The 22,444-nt window shown below is 42.3% G+C and overlaps 1 protein-coding gene across 5 annotated transcripts in view; it reads left to right on the top strand.

Moving 5' to 3' along the window:
- pou2f2b (POU class 2 homeobox 2b) overlaps positions 1-18,463 on the top strand; it is a 96,899-nt gene extending 78,436 nt beyond the window's left edge. Inside the window, exons 4-17 of one of the 5 annotated variants that reach the window (XM_072461096.1) lie at positions 225-281; positions 829-951; positions 1,117-1,413; positions 1,578-1,671; positions 1,752-1,843; positions 2,072-2,206; positions 2,475-2,616; positions 3,704-3,852; positions 9,708-9,908; positions 10,889-11,106; positions 11,545-11,601; positions 12,088-12,156; positions 13,545-13,618; positions 16,406-18,463. In XM_072461096.1, the coding sequence (XP_072317197.1) occupies positions 225-281; positions 829-951; positions 1,117-1,413; positions 1,578-1,671; positions 1,752-1,843; positions 2,072-2,206; positions 2,475-2,616; positions 3,704-3,852; positions 9,708-9,908; positions 10,889-11,106; positions 11,545-11,601; positions 12,088-12,156; positions 13,545-13,618; positions 16,406-16,734 (2,037 nt within the window). In that variant the 3' untranslated portion in view covers positions 16,735-18,463. The remainder of the gene's footprint in view (positions 1-224; positions 282-828; positions 952-1,116; positions 1,414-1,577; positions 1,672-1,751; positions 1,844-2,071; positions 2,207-2,474; positions 2,617-3,703; positions 3,853-9,707; positions 9,909-10,888; positions 11,107-11,544; positions 11,602-12,087; positions 12,157-13,544; positions 13,619-16,405) is intronic. The other 4 variants (XM_072461098.1, XM_072461097.1, XM_072461099.1 and 1 more) reach the window with 4 other exon arrangements.
- Positions 18,464-22,444: the final 3,981 nt, after the last annotated feature.

Genomic DNA, 22,444 nt, shown 5'->3' on the forward strand with positions numbered 1-22,444 from the left:
CATCGGCCGACACAGATGTTTTTCCATGTATTATTGAGTTTTTTAAACACCTGCAACTAAAGTATTTACATATATATACAAGTTTAATACTTTGGAACATTTAAGGCAAAACAATAACAAGCTCATGGGGAAAAACACCAGAAAAGTGACCTAATGCACCTTTAACTTTAGTATTAACATGGCGTTTCAAACTCTCCATAAGCTCCTCTCGTTGTGCTTTGCAGGCTCAGTCGATGAAAGTCAACCCCTTCCCGTTGTCCCCGGCGCTGAGCAGCTCTAAGGTGAGTGCGTGTCTCTGCGAACACGTCCCCCCCCGCTACAGTTTGGGCTCCTTTTGTTCACCCATCGCACAATACGTTTGATAAGCTGGCTTTGTGTCCGCTCAAAGCCCTCTGTCAAAGCCCTGTGTCGGCGCCACGATGAGGCTCATAATGCTCCTCCCGATCGCCATGTAAACAGAGGGAGACGTGGGGGGGGGCACTCCTGCAGGGCTCAGGGTCACGGCTCAGAGGCATACGGTTTTGCATGCCAAAGGAGATATGCAAATCGTGTGCGTTGGAAGTTGGAAAGGGCCCGTCTCGAGTCCAAACACGCAGGAGCCGGGGACTGCCACTTAACTGACACGCCGTGGCGGCGACCTGCCCTGAGCTCCGTGTAACGCTCGACACAGATCAGAATAGTGTAGCGGTGTCGCAGTTAGAAACATGACTTTAAACGATCACGTGACGCGCTTGTTTTTACTGCCGAAACAGAAGGAGAACGTGTGAGATTCGTGTGACGATGTGTTTCACCGCGGACTTAACAGTCTTCTGTGTCTTGTGGTTTCAGACTAAGATGGAGGAGTGTGGAGAGATGTCCCCCGCTCTGCCTCCCTCCCACGGGCCCACGCCTTCCCAGACGGCCCTGCAGCAGCAGCACCAGCTCATGCTGACCAGCTCCCAGCTCGCAGGGGTGAGACTCAGTGTGTGTTTGCAGTGTGAACAGGGTGTGGACCTGGGCTTTTGCTCTGTCTGGCTTCGGGGCCTGTCTCTCCTCTCTGGTCCTCGCTCTGTCTTGCTTGTGGTCCTCTCCTTCGGGACCCCCTGTAACCCCCCTCGCCTCTGCTTCTCCGCTCAGCTCACAGCTTTACTCCCGGCGCAGCAGCAGTTGTTGCTGCAGCAGGCCCAGGCTCAGCTTCTGGCTGCGGCTGTTCAACAGTCCAGTGCGGCCCACGCAGCCCACGCCGCGCACACCGCCGCTCAGGCCAATCAGCAGGCTCAGGCCGCGGCCGCAGCCAATCAGCAAGCGCAGCAGCAGCAGCAGCAGGCGGGACAGGCGCAGAGCCAGGGGGCGGGGCCACAGGAGCAGACCCCCCAAAGTGTGTCTGTTCCTCCTCAGCTGGCTCTGTCCCAGCCCATCCAGCTCACCGCCCAGGTACAGGCTCCAGCTCGCTCTCTGCATGACTCCGGGACACTCACTCAGCAGCCGCATGAACTACATCCTCCTTCTGCTCCTCTCACAACAAACTCACTCCATCTCACCTCCTCCTCCGCCGCTCTGTGATCTGTTTTACTCACTCTGTGCCTCTGGCTGAGCAGGACTTCCAGCAGCTGCTGCAGCTCCAACAGTTGGTGTTGCTGCCTCCTTCTCCGGCTCAGTTCCTCCTGCCACAGGCCCAGCAGGGACAGCAAGGTAAGGACTTCCACAAACATGTGCTAACAAAGACTCTCACTCTTCTGTTCTTAACGTGCTGTGTTTCTGCTTTTTACCAGGACTCCTGTCCACCTCAAATCTTATATCGCTACCTCAGCAAAACCAGGGGAGTTTGTTGTCTGCCCAAAGCAGGATGGGCCTCCAAGCACAGGTAGGAGGCATGTTCCAGATGAGATAAGATGAGAGACATTCTAGTGTGAGAACAGCATGAGAAACATCAAGATAAATAGTAAAACCATAATAAATGTAAAACAGATTGTGGAGTTAGAGCAAAAATATAAGCCTACAAAAGGAGGTTCTGACTTTGATCACGTGTATTTGAACGCTCGAGTCTTGCTACAACGCACCACAAACGTTTCCTTCCCTGTGGCACGTGCAGCATCGAGATAAGAGCGCAGACGTGACCGTGGGGGGCATGACGGCCGTGTCCTCAGAGGAGCCCAGCGACCTGGAGGAGCTGGAGCAGTTCGCTCGCACTTTCAAACAGAGACGCATCAAACTGGGCTTCACACAGGTGAGAGCACACTTCACACTGGTCCTGACCACGCTCACAGATCAAGTCATGTGCCGTCTAGCTTCATGCATGACTTTATTGTTTGGAAGGATGTACGGCCGATTCATCTGGTTTTATAATTTGCTGTTATATTTCTGTGCCATTGTGTTTTTTTAACACGTTCTATGCTAAAACGCACACCAGATTTTCATTATTTCTTTTAGTTTTCATTATTTTCTGCATAAAACCTGATACATCCCACTGCATTTATATCATTTGCTGTTACCAGGGCGATGTTGGTTTGGCCATGGGGAAACTGTACGGCAACGACTTCAGCCAGACCACCATCTCCCGCTTCGAGGCCCTCAACCTGAGCTTTAAAAACATGTGCAAACTGAAGCCACTGCTGGAGAAGTGGCTCAACGACGCGGGTGAGACACGACTCATGCAACATATATTACAAACTGACCAGAGAGTATGTTTCCAGAGAGATCCATAAGACGAAAAGGCTGGTAAAAATGAGATGGGTTTGCACTTGCAACTGAACTGGGATAAACCTGGAGCTGAATCGGGGCTAGATCAGGACTAAACTGGGACTGGGACTGGACCAAAGCGAGTCAACATGGAGACTAAGCTGAGAACAAACCAGGACGAACGATAGACCTTAAAATATTCAAGCAGTTCTGTTTTAGTCGCTCGTTTTGGTCCTGCTTTGTCTTCATAACGGTTAAAAAAGAAATATCATGCTTTCGTCTGGTATATAGTTATAATCTATGACACCCGAGGTTCAGTATTTTATATTCTGGCCATTTAAAATGGAAGTATTGATCTAAAACAACTGAATAAATGAAACAATGGGTAATCCTGCCTCAATGGGTCTAGAATACAGGAGAATGATTTACCCTCTCAAACTTAAATACAAGTTTGAGTGAAAACAATTATAACACGGTTTAAAGCTCTTATATAGTATCTTTTATGCATAATATGTCTCCTTGCTGTTTGAATTGCGGAGTACAAGTAAATACAAGTGCAACAATAACATCATTATCTCAGTATTCAACATAGTTACCGTATTTTCCGGACTATAAGTCTTTTTTCATAGTTTGGCCAGAGCGACTTATACTCCAGAGCGACTTATATGTGATATTATTCGTTATTTTCACACTGGCAACCACAAGAGGGCGCTCTAGGCTCTAAGCGACGCAGAAGAAGAGTCTGCACTTCCTCTTCCTCTGGAGTTTGTGGAGTTGTTTAGAAGTGACACAGAGGAAGAAGAATTCAATGGATTTGATGAATTTAGTGATTTGGGGTAGGGGCCGCGCGGCCCCTGTCATGTTATGATAAAGACGCCACTTACCACAGTTCTGTCTGTGCCTCATGTAGCTGAAGGTGTTAGCGTTAGCATACGTACACCTATTCACCATGTTCTCTCATCTGTTATTATTTTAAGCGACTTATACGGTATGTTCAAATGCCTTTGCGACTTCTGATCTCCGCTGTTGTGCGTGTCGTCTGCAGAGACCATGTCCATCGACAGCACCCTCCCCAGCCCCAGCTCCCTGTCCTCGCCTTCCATGGGCTTCGAGGGAATGCCGGGCCGGCGCCGGAAGAAGAGAACGAGCATCGAGACCAACGTGCGCGTGGCCCTGGAGCGCTCCTTCATGACGGTGAGACACGCGCCGCAAAAAACGTCACGAAGGTCAAAACGACACGATTCACCAGGCGCTTGCAGACGCTCAAACGCGGCGTTGAATCATCACAACCTGGTTGTTGTTGTCACAGTTGCCCTGGGGCTGGCTGACAGGGGTGTGGCTGTTATTCTGAGCCACCCGCCAGACCTTTCTTTGGTTGATCGTCTATGTTGATGTCGCCTCAGGCTGCAGAAAGACAAATACCAGTACAAGGAAGTCTTTGTTTAATGAGAAATAAAAGCTTCCTTGCACCGTGAGGCGATATCAACAGAGACAATCGACCAAAAAAAGGTCTTGCCAGTGGCTCAGAATGACAGCCACACCCAGGGCAACTGTGACAACAACAACTTTCAGGATACACTTATTATTACAATTTAACCAGCTGCTAGTTTGCCAACCTGTGAGTGGTTAATTTGATGCCAATTTATATTTATTCAACACTTATTAATGTCTTATTCTGCATAACCTTAATCTGCTGCTGATTAGACATTTATCAACAACTGCTTATCACTGCTGTTAGCGGGACATTTTTGTGCTTGAATACATGTTATTAAGTAAAAACTACATTTGTTGTGGGACTTTCCCTTAGCAACACTTTAAGGATCATAATTCATGCACAGAAACACGATATTAATAAGCAGTGATAGGGAGTTTATTTAGAGTAAAGTGTTTGTGCTCTTTTCGTTCTAATAAACGTGTGTATGATGCAATGTTTATAATATGTGATAAACGTGTGTATGATGCGATGTTTATGAATGTAATAAACGTGTGTATGATGCGATGTTTATAATATGTAATAAACGTGTGTGTGATGCGATGTTTATAATGTAATAAACGTGTGTGTGATGCGATGTTTATAAATGTAATAAACGTGTGTGTGATGCGATGTTTATAATGTAATAAACGTGTGTGTGATGCGATGTTTATGAATGTAATAAACGTGTGTGTGATGCGATGTTTATGAATGTAATAAACGTGTGTGTGATGCGATGTTTATAAATGTAATAAACGTGTGTGTGATGCGATGTTTATAATGTAATAAACGTGTGTGTGATGCGATGTTTATAAATGTAATAAACGTGTGTGTGATGCGATGTTTATGAATGTAATAAACGTGTGTGTGATGCGATGTTTATGAATGTAATAAACGTGTGTGTGATGCGATGTTTATGAATGTAATAAACGTGTGTGTGATGCGATGTTTATGAATGTAATAAACGTGTGTATGATGCGATGTTTATGAATGTAATAAACGTGTGTGTGATGCGATGTTTATGAATGTAATAAACGTGTGTATGATGCGATGTTTATGAATGTAATAAACGTGTGTATGATGCGATGTTTATAATGTAATAAACGTGTGTGTGATGCGATGTTTATAATATGTAATAAACGTGTGTATGATGCGATGTTTATGAATGTGATAAACGTGTGTGTGATGCGATGTTTATAATATGTAATAAACGTGTGTGTGATGCGATGTTTATAATGTAATAAACGTGTGTGTGATGCGATGTTTATAATATGTAATAAACGTGTGTGTGATGCGATGTTTATAATGTAATAAACGTGTGTGTGATGCGATGTTTATGAATGTAATAAACGTGTGTGTGATGCGATGTTTATGAATGTAATAAACGTGTGTATGATGCGATGTTTATAATGTAATAAACGTGTGTATGATGCGATGTTTATGAATGTAATAAACGTGTGTATGATGCGATGTTTATAATATGTAATAAACGTGTGTGTGATGCGATGTTTATAATGTAATAAACGTGTGTGTGATGCGATGTTTATGAATGTAATAAACGTGTGTGTGATGCGATGTTTATAATATGTAATAAACGTGTGTATGATGCGATTTTTTATAATATGTAATAAATGTGTTTATGATGCGATGTTTATAAATGTAATAAACGTGTGTGTGATGCGATGTTTATAATATGTAATAAACGTGTGTGTGATGCGATGTTTATGAATGTAATAAACGTGTGTGTGATGCGATGTTTATGAATGTAATAAACGTGTGTGTGATGCGATGTTTATAAATGTAATATACGTGTGTGTGATGCGATGTTTATAATATGTAATAAACGTGTGTATGATGCGATGTTTATGAATGTAATAAACGTGTGTATGATGCGATGTTTATGAATGTAATAAACGTGTGTGTGATGCGATGTTTATAATATGTAATAAACGTGTGTATGATGCGATGTTTATAATGTAATAAACGTGTGTGTGATGCGATGTTTATGAATGTAATAAACGTGTGTGTGATGCGATGTTTATAATATGTAATAAACGTGTGTATGATGCGATGTTTATAATATGTAATAAACGTGTGTATGATGCGATGTTTATGAATGTAATAAACGTGTGTATGATGCGATGTTTATAATATGTAATAAACGTGTATATGATGCGATGTTTATGAATGTAATAAACGTGTGTGTGATGCGATGTTTATAAATGTAATAAACGTGTGTATGATGCGATGTTTATAATATGTAATAAACGTGTGTATGATGCGATGTTTATAATATGTAATAAACGTGTGTGTGATGCGATGTTTATAAATGTAATAAACGTGTGTGTGATGCGATGTTTATAATATGTAATAAACGTGTGTATGATGCGATGTTTATAATATGTAATAAACGTGTGTGTGATGCGATGTTTATGAATGTAATAAACGTGTGTGTGATGCGATGTTTATAATATGTAATAAACGTGTGTGTGATGCGATGTTTATGAATGTAATAAACGTGTGTGTGATGCGATGTTTATAAATGTAATAAACGTGTGTATGATGCGATGTTTATGAATGTAATAAACGTGTGTGTGATGCGATGTTTATGAATGTAATAAACGTGTGTGTGATGCGATGTTTATGAATGTAATAAACGTGTGTATGATGCGATGTTTATGAATGTAATAAACGTGTGTGTGATGCGATGTTTATGAATGTAATAAACGTGTGTATGATGCGATGTTTATGAATGTAATAAACGTGTGTATGATGCGATGTTTATAATATGTAATAAACGTGTGTGTGATGCGATGTTTATGAATGTGATAAACGTGTGTGTGATGCGATGTTTATAATATGTAATAAACGTGTGTATGATGCGATGTTTATAATATGTAATAAACGTGTGTATGATGCGATGTTTATAAATGTAATAAACGTGTGTGTGATGCGATGTTTATAATATGTAATAAACGTGTGTATGATGCGATGTTTATAATATGTAATAAACGTGTGTGTGATGCGATGTTTATGAATGTAATAAACGTGTGTGTGATGCGATGTTTATGAATGTAATAAACGTGTGTGTGATGCGATGTTTATAAATGTAATAAACGTGTGTATGATGCGATGTTTATGAATGTAATAAACGTGTGTGTGATGCGATGTTTATGAATGTAATAAACGTGTGTGTGATGCGATGTTTATGAATGTAATAAACGTGTGTATGATGCGATGTTTATGAATGTAATAAACGTGTGTGTGATGCGATGTTTATGAATGTAATAAACGTGTGTATGATGCGATGTTTATGAATGTAATAAACGTGTGTATGATGCGATGTTTATAATATGTAATAAACGTGTGTGTGATGCGATGTTTATGAATGTGATAAACGTGTGTGTGATGCGATGTTTATAATATGTAATAAACGTGTGTATGATGCGATGTTTATAATATGTAATAAACGTGTGTGTGATGCGATGTTTATAATGTAATAAACGTGTGTGTGATGCGATGTTTATAAATGTAATAAACGTGTGTATGATGCGATGTTTATAATATGTAATAAACGTGTGTGTGATGCGATGTTTATAATGTAATAAACGTGTGTATGATGCGATGTTTATAATATGTAATAAACGTGTGTATGATGCGATTTTTTATAATATGTAATAAACGTGTGTATGATGCGATGTTTATAAATGTAATAAACGTGTGTATGATGCGATGTTTATAATATGTAATAAACGTGTGTGTGATGCGATGTTTATAATGTAATAAACGTGTGTATGATGCGATGTTTATAAATGTAATAAACGTGTGTATGATGCGATGTTTATAATGTAATAAACGTGTGTGTGATGCGATGTTTATGAATGTAATAAACGTGTGTGTGATGCGATGTTTATAAATGTAATAAACGTGTGTGTGATGCGATGTTTATAATATGTAATATACGTGTGTGTGATGCGATGTTTATGAATGTAATAAACGTGTGTATGATGCGATGTTTATGAATGTAATAAACGTGTGTGTGATGCGATGTTTATAATATATAATAAACGTGTGTATGATGCGATGTTAACGTGTGTGTGATGCGATGTTTATAATGTAATAAACGTGTGTATGATGCGATGTTTATGAATGTAATAAACGTGTGTATGATGCGATGTTTATAATATGTAATAAACGTGTGTGTGATGCGATGTTTATAATGTAATAAACGTGTGTGTGATGCGATGTTTATGAATGTAATAAACGTGTGTGTGATGCGATGTTTATAATATGTAATAAACGTGTGTATGATGCGATTTTTTATAATATGTAATAAATGTGTTTATGATGCGATGTTTATAAATGTAATAAACGTGTGTGTGATGCGATGTTTATAATATGTAATAAACGTGTGTGTGATGCGATGTTTATGAATGTAATAAACGTGTGTGTGATGCGATGTTTATGAATGTAATAAACGTGTGTGTGATGCGATGTTTATAAATGTAATATACGTGTGTGTGATGCGATGTTTATAATATGTAATAAACGTGTGTATGATGCGATGTTTATGAATGTAATAAACGTGTGTATGATGCGATGTTTATGAATGTAATAAACGTGTGTGTGATGCGATGTTTATAATATGTAATAAACGTGTGTATGATGCGATGTTTATAATGTAATAAACGTGTGTGTGATGCGATGTTTATGAATGTAATAAACGTGTGTGTGATGCGATGTTTATAATATGTAATAAACGTGTGTATGATGCGATGTTTATAATATGTAATAAACGTGTGTGTGATGCGATGTTTATGAATGTAATAAACGTGTGTGTGATGCGATGTTTATGAATGTAATAAACGTGTGTGTGATGCGATGTTTATGAATGTAATAAACGTGTGTGTGATGCGATGTTTATGAATGTAATAAACGTGTGTGTGATGCGATGTTTATGAATGTAATAAACGTGTGTGTGATGCGATGTTTTTGAATGTAATAAACGTGTGTGTGATGCGATGTTTATAATATGTAATAAACATGTGTGTGATGCGATGTTTATAATATGTAATAAACGTGTGTGTGATGCGATGTTTATAATATGTAATAAACGTGTGTGTGATGCGATGTTTATATTATGTAATAAACGTGTGTATGATGCGATGTTTACAATATGTAATAAACGTGTGTGTGATGCGATGTTTATGAATGTAATAAACGTGTGTATGATGCGATGTTTATAATATGTAATAAACGTGTGTGTGATGCGATGTTTATGAATGTAATAAACGTGTGTATGATGCGATGTTTACAATATGTAATAAACGTGTGTATGATGCGATGTTTATAATATGTAATAAACGTGTGTGTGATGCGATGTTTATAATGTAATAAACGTGTGTATGATGCGATGTTTATAATATGTAATAAAAGTGTGTGTGATGCGATGTTTATGAATGTAATAAACGTGTGTATGATGCGATGTTTATAATATGTAATAAACGTGTGTGTGATGCGATGCTTGACGTGCCGGTTCTAAAGTCGCCCTGCGCCCTTCGCTCTTGCCTCGTCCCAGCAGAACCAGAAGCCCACGTCGGAGGAGATCCTGCTGATCGCCGAGCAGCTCAACATGGAGAAAGAGGTGATCCGGGTCTGGTTCTGCAACCGGCGGCAGAAGGAGAAACGCATCAACCCGAGCAGCGCCACGCCCCCTCTGCCCAGCCAGCCGCCCTCCGCCCCCGCCACGCACAAGACGCCCTGCTACAGCCCCCACATGGTACGTCCCGCCGCCGCGCTTCACCCGCCACGCTTTATAGCTTTTTTCTCGGTCGATAAAACGCGTCATAATTAGATGCGGACAGCACACGGCGGTCTCGTTTTAACCCCACGAGTTACAATATATCTGTACTAGACCACACGACTGCAAACATCTTTTAAAGTAGTTTTGCGAGCAACGACTGCAACGTCCGCGTTCTCGCTCGATAAAACGCGTCATAATTAGATGCGGACAGCACACAGCGGTCTCGTTTTAACCCACAATATATCTGTACTTGACCGCACGGCTGCAAACATCTTGAAAGTACATTTACCATTGGTACTTTGTGATGTTTTTTTACGTGTTGCATATATTTTGTGCGACTGAGCAGAGATCATTTGTACAGACACGTCGGTCCCAGCACATGAAACCAAAAAGAAACAAAAATACATTGTTGGCCGCAAATAAATACCGTATTTTCCGCACTATAAGGCGCATGAATTAATGAATGGTCTGTTTTCCATCATTTTTCATATAAGGGAAACAAAACGTGTATAAGAGAAACATCAGAATAAATCCATATATAAGGCGCACTGTCGTTTTTGAGAAATTTAAAGGCTTTTAAGTGAGCCTTATAGTACAGAGAATATGGTACATCATTTCGCCTTTTCTATTTGATGATGATCCTGATGTACATGCAAAATAGTCAATGTATGGACAGTTATTTCATACATAAACAGCTTTTCAAATATATGTCTTATGAGGTGGAAACTTATTTATAAAAGCAGAAAAACACACTTTATAATCGATAATAACATAATAATCACAGTGTCAAAAACATCATAAGAAATAAAAATAAATAAAGTATTCAGTAAATATTCAAAAGGAAACAATTTTAACAAAAGGCGCAGAAATAAATGAACAAAATATATGATGAATGTGAATAAAAAGGTGAATAAACGCTTGTTGTTGTTGTGTTGTTGTTGTTGTTGTTGTGGCAGATGTCCAGTCAGCTGTCGCAAGCGGTGACCAGTCTCTGCAGCACACCAGTGAGCACCATGTCCTCCATGTGCCCCCTGACCTCCAGCCTCTCCTCAAGCCTCTCCTCCAGCCACCCCTCTCTGAGCTCCGCCCCCTCCCCCGTGACTCCGCCCCCTCCTCCCCGCAGCACGGCCAGCCCCGCCACCCCCAGCCACAGCGCGCTCAGCCTCAACACAGGGTAAAAGACACACCCCCCGATACCTTCTGGACACGCCCTCACGTGATGTCACAAAAAGAACAGCTCAATACATTTAAATGACTTGGATTTTTTGGAACTTAGATCATGTTTTCACTAGTTTGGAGCTTGTAATTTTAAGTTTTTTGAAGGTATTACCGTCTGGTTTCAATATTTGTCACTTTATAATATCCATAACATATCGTAATAGCATTAGCAACGTTAGCCTCGTTTGCGTTTGCACTTCGTTTTGTCGTTTTTGTAGTTCACATTCTAGCGTAATCGCAGCGTTCTAATGCAATAAGACAAAAAGCTGTGGATGATGTGTTAATAAGTCACGTGTGTGCGCCTAGCAACAAGCCCCAATCCCTATTGCTCGACTCAAAAGTGAGTTTCCCGTTCAGAAGGACTTTTAACCACTGATGGAATTGCTTCTTGCAGTGTGTCACGTCAAGTGCAACAGCTGAAGAGGGAAATGGAGTTTCTTGATGAATATTGGTAATAATGAGTCATAATTAGTGCACACATCCCTCAGGGCCTTAGTCACGAGTCATGTCACTTACACCTCCTGCTGGCGAGGCAGTGCCCACACGCTCAGAGGTGAAATATTAACATTCCACTTGTATTAGTGCAAAAAAAAGTACGCATTACCTGAGTATTTCTCATAGATTTACAGTAAAAACACTGAAAAAACAAAGGCTTTTACATCTAATCTTCTTTGTTACCCGCTCATGCAGTGAAGTAATCAAACCCACGCGCTACATTTATCCCAAACACGTAAACACAAGTGTCCAAAGCCGCAGACGTCACGAGCTCCCGAGTCTCGATTCGCCTGCAGTTTGTCGTGAAACCTCCGATAACGTGACACACGCACACACACGCGCTCATGTTCCGGCGTGCCTTCGGGCAAACGCTGGCCCCCGGGCGTCGCCGTACCGCGGTCTAACCCTCTGCTCTGTGTCTGTGTGTTTGTTCTGTCCACAGCTTATGGCGCATGGGTAAAAAGAACGGCGACGTGTCGAACTACATCACCGATTTTGCTGCAAACTTGAGGTGAATACGACATGCGTTTTGCTGAGGAACTGACTCTGTGTTTGGAGACGAGTACCGTATTCTCTGGAGTATAAGTCGCACTGGAGTATAAGTCGCACCAGCAGAAAAATGCATAATAGAGAAGAAAAAAAACATATAATTCGCACTGGAGTATAAGTGATCAAATCCAAGACCAAGAACAGACATTTCCTCTTGAAATGCAGTTTAAAATAATAACAGATGAGAGAACATGGTGAATAGGTGTACGTATGCTAACGCTAACACCTTCAGCTACATGAGGCACAGACAGAACTGTGGTAAGTGTCTGGTATGTTAACGTAACATATGAACAGTTCTTCAGATAACTATAGCATAAAGAACATGCTAACAAGTTTACCAAAGCATCAGTTTTACCCCAAATCACTAAATCCATTGAATTCTTCTTCCTCTGTGTCACTTCTAAACAACTCCACAATACACTCTACATGGACTAATTTATGCTTAAAACAAACAAAAATGTCGCCGGTGATGAATAGATAAATACAATGTTGACATTAGTAAAAGAACACAAACAGATCGTCACCTTTAATAGTTCTTAAACGCCGGCGCTGTGTGTGTCAAATTACAGACATTTTAGTGGCCAACAAACAAACTAACTGGGTTTAGTGTCACCTGCTTGTCTCCATGGAGATTTCAAGTGGGGTTTCGGACCCTCCACATGAGAACTAGCATCAGATAGTTAAAGTTATAGTTATTTAGTGTCAATGAGGCTGAACTTGTTACTTAAGTATCACATAAAAACATTCTACTAATACTAATACTAAAACTAACACTTAAAGCATTGAAGTACCCATTAAATATATTAGGTATTTTGCACATATTTTGAGAACAATAACTATAGTCAAATATTGTGAACTAGACAAAGAGTGTTTTTGTGAACAGAAGTAATGAAATATATTTGTCTAAAATCATCTGTATTTACAATTTATTCTTTACATATTTATTAACTCAAAGTCACTGTAGTAAGTCTCTAACTGTGAGGAAAATATATTGTTTTCTGTCAAGTAGGAAAAAATATATAGAAAGAGCAGATACCTGAACCTCAAACGTAACAAAGTAAAAGTATCCTGTGTATAAGTACTCAAGTACACGACTGGTAAACCTGGTGAAATGACTGTTCTTCTTCACACTTCTCTCAGATGCTTGTTTCTAACTGCACTGCTGGTTTCTGTTGTAATTCTGCTTTTCACCTATGTCTTCGCTGCATCTAACCCAGCTCTCTTTTCTTTCCTCCTCCTCTTCCTCCCTCTCCTCCTCTTCCTCCTCCTCCGTCTCCTCACCCTTTCCTCCCTCTCGTCCTCGCTCTCCTCTTCCTGCCGCTGTGTGTGGTGATGTGTGTGGAAAACCAGGAACACTGTGATGGGAGTGAACACGGGGATGAGCACCGCCCTCCTCGGTAACAATCCCCTGGCCACTATCCAAGGTGTGTTTCCGTGACGACCGCCGTACGAAACGGAACCGGGAAAACAATTCAAACCGTTCACGCGGTGGCACTGACATTAACCCCGGCAAAACTCAGAATAAACGTGAGGTGTTTTTTGTCATGGTGACTCAAAATGCCATTAACTACTTAAATTAAATTAATTATGAAGTATAATAAGTATTTCCAACTGGCGGGTACCAGAAAAGTGGCGCGGGTTTTACTTCTTAAAGCGGTCGTATTACGCAAACTCAACTTTAATGAGTGTTTTAATCCCTTTTCTTCATACTTAATTCACTCAAAGTTGTATTTTTGATTGATTCCTGCATGTATAATCCTGTGTCGTGCTGAGAAAAGTCCTGTTCTCACCTACCCCCTATCCCCGCCCACACCAAAATGAAGACCCCGAGTGACACATGCAGCGTTCTGTAACTTTTCGAAACCTAAAACATGTAAATGAGAATGTGCTGCGTGTTACGGTGAAGTGTCACTATGAAGAGGCGGGGTTTATCATCGTGAAGAGGCGGGGCTTATATGTTTTGCGGTCTTCGACAGGAAGTCAATGGCTCTGTTTCTATTATCAAGCGGTTATGGATCAATATTGCAGTTTATAATGAACGAACTTTTACATTATAATTCAATAATAAGTATCAGAAAAAAGCATAATGAGTCTCCTTTAAATAAGCACATTTTGTTGGTGGTAAAAGAGAGAAAAACCAGAACAAATCACATTTTTGTGCACAATGGACGAGTAAAGACTCTTCCTCTTGCTGTTAAATGCACATACAATGCTGCACCAAACTTAATTCATTTTTTTTTTTTTTAAACATACAGTAATAAAAACATAAATGTAAAAATAAATAAATAATAATAATGCATAATAATAAATACTAATAAATGATAATAAATAATGATTTCAATAATAATATTTTTTAAAAAGCAGCACCAACCTTTAAAACATAATACTTAACATGGCATAGGGAAAAGTGGTAGTTTGTTGTCATCCCATCCCATGCATCCTTCCATCCAGTGTGTGTGTGTGTGTGTGTGTGTTTGTGTGTGTGTGTGTTTGTGTGTGTGTGTGTGTGTTCTGTGTGTGTGTGTGTGTGTGTGTGTGCGTGTGTGTGTGTGTGTGTGCGTGTTCTGTGTGTGTGTTTGTGTTTGTGTGCGTGCGTGCGTCTGTGTGTGTGTGTTCTGTGTGTGTGTGTGTGTGTGTTCTGTGTGTGTGTGTGTTCTGTGTGTGTGTGTGTGTGTGTGCGTGCGTGCGTGTGTGTTCTGTGTGTGTGTGTGTGTGTGTGTGTGTGTGCGTGTTCTGTGTGTGTGTTTGTGTTTGTGTTTGTGTGCGTGCGTGCGTCTGTGTGTGTGTGTTCTGTGTGTGTGTGTGTGTGTTCTGTGTGTGTGTGTGTTCTGTGTGTGTGTGTGTGTGTGTGTGTGCGTGCGTGCGTGTGTGTTCTGTGTGTGTGTGTGTGTGTTCTGTGTGTGTGTGTTTGTGTGTGTGTGTGTTCTCTGTGTGTGTGTGTGTTCTGTGTGTGTGTGTGTGTGTGCGTGCGTCTGTGTGTGTGTTCTGTGTGTGTGTGTGTGTGTGTGTGTGCGTGCGTGCGTCTGTGTGTGTGTTCTGTGTGTGTGTGTGTTCTGTGTGTGCGTGCGTCTGTGTGTGTGTGTGTGTGTGTGTGTGTGCGTGCGTGCGTCTGTGTGTGTGTGTGTGTGTGTGTGCGTGCGTCTGTGTGTGTGTTCTGTGTGTGTGTGTGTGTGTGTGTGCGTGCGTGCGTCTGTGTGTGTGTGTTCTGTGTGTGTGTGTGTTCTGTGTGTGCGTGCGTCTGTGTGTGTGTGTGTGTGTGTGTGCGTGCGTGCGTCTGTGTGTGTGTGTGTGTGTGTGCGTGCGTGCGTCTGTGTGTGTGTGTGTGTGTGTGTGTGCGTGCGTCTGTGTGTGTGTGTGCTCTGTGTGTTATTCTCATTTAAACTTCCATCTCTCACTGAACTAACAACACAAATGCAACAGAACGCAAGCGAATGTGCGTAAATATTTTCATGCACAAACTTAAACTTGAATTGACCTGAATTACCCACAATAAGACGAGATGAGGCTCCGCCCTGTTAAGCCTCTGCATAAACCCAGAGTTCCCTTTTCATAAGACTGTGGTCCAAGTTTGCACGACGCGCTCTTGTTTTTGAGACCTAAAGTAAACTCGAACAGGCTTATTTCAGGTTGAAAGAAAGTTATTTTTTCAAATGGGGAAATAACAAAGAAGAAGTCGTTTTTTTTGCGCTAAATATAAACAAACCACAAACGCCGTGTTTGATTCTCATTTTTAGATTTCAGGGAAGAACATTATTTTGCCCAAAAATTCTCAAAAGGTCCTGCAATAAGACCAAAAATAAATAAATAAAATAAATAAAATAAATAAAATAAATAAAATAAATAAAATAAATAAAATAAATAAAATAAATAAAATAAATAAAATAAATAAAATAAAATATGTTGTTACGTCTTTTTTTTTTTTTGCCTTAATTTGCCTGTGAATAACTTGTTTGATTCTAGAGTTTATGGAAAAATATATTTCCAAATACGAGCACATTTTTTATTTATTTTTATTATCTCAAATATAGTCGTGTCATCCAGGAGTGATGCATCTGAAATCCATCCGAAAGTCAATCTGCTCAATCCAAAAAAAAGACTGTCGAATGGAAGTCAAAAAGTCTTAATATTTAAAACAATTATTCCCGATGACACTTCCTACAATCTCAAATACACAATAAAATGACATGTTATTATGTTTGTCTCTCCTCCAGCCCTAGCAGCCAGTGGTGGCCAGCTGCCTCTTTCCAGTCTTGAGGGCAGTAAACACTTGATGCTGGGGGCCTCGGGGGGCCAAAGCGGGCACCTGCACTCCTCCCTGTTCCTGAAGCACCCGGCCCTGCTCCACATGGCCCAGTCCCAAGGCGCCGGACTGGTCAGTGCGGCCGTGGCCAAAGCCTGCCAGTCCTCCCCGTTCCCCACGGCCAGCAGCATAAGCCCCACCCCCTGCTCCCCTTCACCCTGCTCTAGCCCCGCCTCTTCCTACTCCTCCATCGAAATGGCACACAGTCCGCCTTCACTGGGAGGAGCCAAGATCGAGTGACGACACCGTGGGCCAATCAGCCGAGGAGGAGGAGGACAGGGAGAGGGAATCGTAAAAAAAACCTCGCCTTTCACACCAAAGCTATCTCTTCCTCTTGTCAACGCTCTTCTCCTTCTTCAGCAAAACCGTTCTCTCTTTCCGTCCCTCCCGGTCTTTCGATGCCAAAAATACACAGAATGAAAGAGAGAAGGGACGGAAAGAAAGATGTCCAAGGGAGAAGAGGAGGGGAAAGGGGAAGATCGAAACCAAAAATCTTTATCTATCCAAAACAAGACGCAACCAGGATGTTTTTTTGTCAATAACGTTCGATCGGGCACGGCCACCTCCGCGCTCCCGGCCTCCGGAGGGAAAACGAATGACTTTTAAAAAAGGCGGAGGCTGGCGGAGGCGTCGGGGGGGGCGTGTCCGAGTGCAGAAACCAAAAATGACAAATAAAAACTTTACTTTGTGACATAGGAATGGCGGCAAGGACAAACCCAGATCGGAGAGGAGAGGGCGAACTGTGCATACTTACTTTTTTGCTTTTTACAAGCTGCGGGTCTGAACGAAGAGGAGGGAGAAGAGGTTTAAACCAAAAATTTACCTTCGGAGGTGGAGGAGGAGGCGGAGGAGTACACAATGACAAAAAAAAAAAATGACAACCATACCAAAATCCCAAATACCAAAAATAACGGAGAGAAAAGCTTTATTCAGAGGACGTGTAAATACTGAAGCTATCCAGGACCAGGACTTCTACAACTCTTTCACTGACATTCTACCATTTTCCATCCATCATTTCATTTTGTAAACCGTTCTGGCATTTGTTCCGCGTCCCGCCGTATCCACCCGTCTCTTAGCTACCGCCGGTTCCAAGAGCAGAACGGCGCGTCTCATTCGCCACCTTGTAATACAACCTTTTCTATTATTTATTAGCAGTGTTTTGAACCGCCATTTACTATTTATTGTTGCCGCTTTCCGTAGCCACAGGCTTGCAATCATCGCCGTCTCCAAGGCTGCGTTTTTTTGTGATTGACTTTGCCTTCACTAAGTGCCAAAGATAAGCGCTAAAGTTGGCACACGTGGAGACGATTTCATGGCGTAAATGAGTCGATCGAACACGTCAAAGTGCCCTAATAAACCTTTTCATTTCTTCAAAAGTGCACGGCGATTTTCCCAAAACGACGTGGCGAGAAGTCGAAAAGTATGAAATTGTCAGGCCACGGTTGTTGTGGACGTGGAAAGTTGTGCTAGTGTTTGAAAGGTAATGCGTCAATAAAGCTCGGTTTAGTCATGGCGTGGTCGTGTGTCTTGTCAAATTGTCTTTTTCTCATCATCACTCCATCAATCATTCCCGTTTTTTCCACTTCACACTGCCATTAATCTCAAATGGAAACCAAAGCATTCTTAGCGACCGCGGGTTTTTTCTGAAGAAGAGTCCGCGGTCGAAAACACATGAACTCAATAACAGGAAAAAAAAAAAAAGACACAAAATGGCGGCTAGCGATGGACCAAAACGGGACCCGAAGCTGCCGCCGCCGCCGCCGGAAGATTCCCTCCTCAAAAACGCCTGTCCAAAATTCCCAAATGGGGGAGCTTTATACCAAGGAACACTTCCTTGCTTACTCCGAACCCCAGAGAACGGGAAAAGCTGGAGACAGGCGGCGTCGCAGTGAGGGGCGGGCGCAAGGCATCGCAACTTTTGTAAGAGGATACCAAAAATGTTACCTGAAACCAAAAAGAACACTCAACACACACACAAAAAACCCAAGGAATTACAGAAGCAAACCAAAAAGAACACTTACCAAATGGAGACGGAGAGAGAGAGGAAAGGGAGGACGGACGAAATGCGCAAACGTCCGTCGTCCGCAAAAGAAAACTGTAGCATGGAAGAGGAACAGACGAGGCTTTTGTGGATCCTCTCCTTCTCTCCGGCTCAACCGTCTGGTCCTGGATGGAACGAAACGCAAATGACCTCACTGAACTTCTGAATCTTCTGAAAAAAATAATCTGTTTTTATTTTTCTGTTCCAATCTTCTGCTGTGTATCTTGATGCTGTTTTTCTTTCCCCTGTAATGTACTTTAGTGCTTATACTCATTTGGAATAGCGCAACTCGCTTGAAACTTACTTACGAGAGCTCCTTATTTTTTTCGTAGTCGTGCTAGCTATTTTTATCAGGTCGGTTGGGAAAAAATACTGTGAAAATTTAGCTTCCAGATTTTTATTATTAGATAAAGACTGTCTTTGGCGAACGGGGGAAAGTAAAAAAAAAAAAAAGACGACACATTCACCAAAAAGCCAAAAAATAGCAACACCGTGAAAACCAAATAACTTAGCAACTTAGCATACCGAAACAGTGTAGCGAGCGGTCCGCGTTAGCGCCACCGCGGCTCGGACGAGTTGACCGCTCCGGCGAAACGTTGGGACTATCCAAAGAATATTAGGTTTGTTTCCGCGGCAGTGAGCGAACTTTCGACGGGAGAAGGAGGAAGAATCACTCAGAAACCAAACTTGGATGCGGGGTGAAAGGTCAAACCGCCAGCCTCGCATTTGAACTCTTAGACGGAATGTATCTTGTTAGTGCTTCTATAGATTTTGTAGGAAAAAAGATCTATGTTCTACTGCTTACTTATCGCTAATGTATTAAGAAAAAAAAATACGAAAAATGTCTTGAGAAAAAAAAAAAAGATCCTAAAAACATTGATGACGATAACTTGATTTTAGACCAAAAATTTTAACTATCTCTCTTCGGGCTTTTTTTTGACTCCGTTTCATGTTCTTACAATGATTTTTAGACTGTTGATTGTACTATTTATTCAGGGTAGGTTCGGTTATGTTAATAATATAATTTTTTTCTTTTGTCTCGCTATTTATTATTGCTTATTTATTTATAGAGGGCGCTTTTCGTGTTCTGAGCTGCAGATGTGCTTGATTAGTCTGCCCCCTGCTGATGTTCTTTCGTACTACTTACAAACGCCAAATATTACGGGGAGGCAAACTGAAGATGGAACAGTTCCGTCACAACATTACGATGAAGAGAAACGTCCTCTGCCTCTGCCAAGGCCCTGATCTGCCAAATAAGAGCGACCAAAAACGTTACTTGCGCTAAGCTAAAGAGACGATACCGATATTCAGCAGAGACGATATCAAACCACGAACCAAAATCAAGGAAACGTCTTTACCGATCCACGATTCGCAGCTCGATAAGACTGCGACGGTGGTATTGAGGCCAGAGTTAAGCCCGGTGTCCGCTGCACGATTAGCTGAAGTTAGCGCTACGTGCTACATAGCGCTAACATCAGCGTTTTTCCCGTTAGTTTGCTGTTCACGGCCGAGCTCACCGTTTGTCAAGCGTGTGACAGAGATGGATCGTAGCGAGAGGAGGTGTGACCGTGAGACCTACGACCCACGAATCTCAACGTCCCCCCCCAACGATAATCTTTCATAGACAAAACTGTGAAGCGGACACCCGTCTTTTCTCACTCATAAAACCCAAACTATCAAAAATCCGGGATGCGTTATGTGATTTGAGTTAGCATCTTTGGCCTCTCTGATCGGAGTGTCGTCTTTGGATTACCGTCGACCCCAAAAACAATCCCTTTTCAATCGTTGATCTGACTTTGACTGAATGACGTCTCAACAAAAGCCGGCAGAGGTAGAGTCCAGACCCTCTCATCGATGTGTTCTTGAACTCCAATGTCTGTTTATGTATTTTCTCCGTTGGTAGACGACTTTGAAAGCTTTAGCCTATTGCAAAAACCAAAAACGCGAAGAAGATTAGCTGGGGCGAGACTACCGTTTTTCTGGACAAAACAGAGTGGCGAGTGATTTTGTACCACTCAATGGCTCTTTCTGTCCGATCTATTTTGTTTCTTATTATGCTTTGGCACAACTCCAGTTCTTTGATCCAGTGTATGACGTTAAAGAGAGATAGTTCATCATATACCTCATATTCTTTGATGATAAACCAAATAGATGAATGCTTTAAAGCGGGGTCCATGCGGGGCACTTGCGGACGATGCGTGTCGGACCGAGAGCGTGGCCACATACGACGCGGGGGGTCAAGTTCTGAACGGAGTTAGCTTTAGCTTTAGCATTGATCAGTCCTTTCCCTCTCTCCGTTCGGATCAAAGGGGCCACGTGGGGTCAGGTGTCGTATGAGTTCACCTCGCCGGTCCGCGCCGCTCTCGTCTCCCTGGAAACCCCCCACCGCTGATCGCAATGAGCTTTTTGAAAAACGGCCATTTCCTCAAACCCGACCCCTCCGCCTCCCCCCCCCCGACTATCGACGTCCGTAAAGCTGCTGGTCCGCCTCGAATCTGGGATCAAAAGTGCCCGACACAAAGTGCTCGGGGTGAATTTCTCACTTTGATTTCGACAAAGATGCGAGATCGAGTTCAAACTGAGCAGCTTTGCGGTAAAGGTCAGCGCGGCGCCACGCCTTCGGCCTCGCGAACGAAAACCCCCCACACTACTGGCCTGTAGGGAGCGGCGGCGGGGCAGGTCGCGGAGGGAGCGGCGGGTGGCCGATGTTGCCGGGTGACACAAAATGACACTTCTCGTACGTTGCCGTGCGGTGGACCCTGAAGGGGGCGGGAAACTCGGGAGCGTCTTGGCGGAGGTCAGACTGCGAGGGGCCGGTTCTGCGCGGGGCTGGTCTTGTCGGCGAGGATGCCCCCACCTCGTGAATGATACCAAAGTTAATGCCTCGCCGGAAGACTCAGCGCCGCGCCGAGACTCCCTTTAGTCTGACTTTCGCGAAATGTTCCGCAATTGATCCTTTCACACAATTGCGTTGCTAGATCGTTTAATTTCCGGGCTAAAACTGCACTTTACGCGACAAAACTCAAGTGAAGTCTTAAAGGAGGCAAACTGATGCAGAATAACACACACATTTGGCCTGAACCAGGTTAAAGACAGGACTGTTCTCGGGCTAAACTAGGGCTAAACCAGGTCTAGAACAGGACCAAGCACTCGCCTCAGTAGTTCTACACAAGGACTAAACCAAATGTGGATGTACGTGTGCGTTCAAATGTTTGTGAACCGCAGCTATATGTGATTTAGTCCGGCCAAAATAAAGATAAAGACCAAACGCCGGTTCCATGCAGTAGCGCCAATGCATTACCGACGGCAGAGTTAGCGTTAGCCTCCGAACATCGCAAACTGTGAAAAACCCGGGCCGCTTTGACCGGACGGATGTCAATTTCAACACGATTTACAAGTTCAAACGTGCGAAAGTTAACGCCACGCCAAACGTAAAGCCCCGCCCCTTCTGACGCGTCCACCCACGGCCCCCCCTCTCATCCCCTCTCTCCCCTCTTTCCTCCAACACAGCTTTAGCCCAAAGGTTTTTACAAGCAACACATGCAAAGAGCGTCCGATGTGAACGAATAAAACCAAAGAACTTTATCATGATCTTCACCGCAAACGCGACACTCGCCACTTCTTCTTCTTCTTCTTCTTCTTATCTTCTTCTTCTTCTTCTTCTTCTTCTTCTTCTTCTTCTTCTTCTTCTTCTTCTTCTTCTTCTTCTTCTTCTTCTTCTTCTTCTTCTTCTTCTTCTTCTTCTTCTTCTTCTTCTTCTTCTTCTTCTCTTCCCGTCCCATCCCTCTATCGCTTTCCCCGTGCAAGTCACCTCGCAACGCGGCCTTCCAACCTCAGCTATCCAAAGGGAAATAATAATAATAATAATGATAATAATAATAATTAAGATAATGAAATGTATATTTTTAA

The sequence above is a fragment of the Eucyclogobius newberryi genome, unplaced genomic scaffold (genome assembly GCF_026437365.1).
Source record: "Eucyclogobius newberryi isolate DKJ021-1_F unplaced genomic scaffold, fEucNew1.0.hap1 SCAF_3, whole genome shotgun sequence".
In the NCBI taxonomy this organism is placed as follows: Eukaryota; Metazoa; Chordata; class Actinopteri; order Gobiiformes; family Gobiidae; genus Eucyclogobius; species Eucyclogobius newberryi.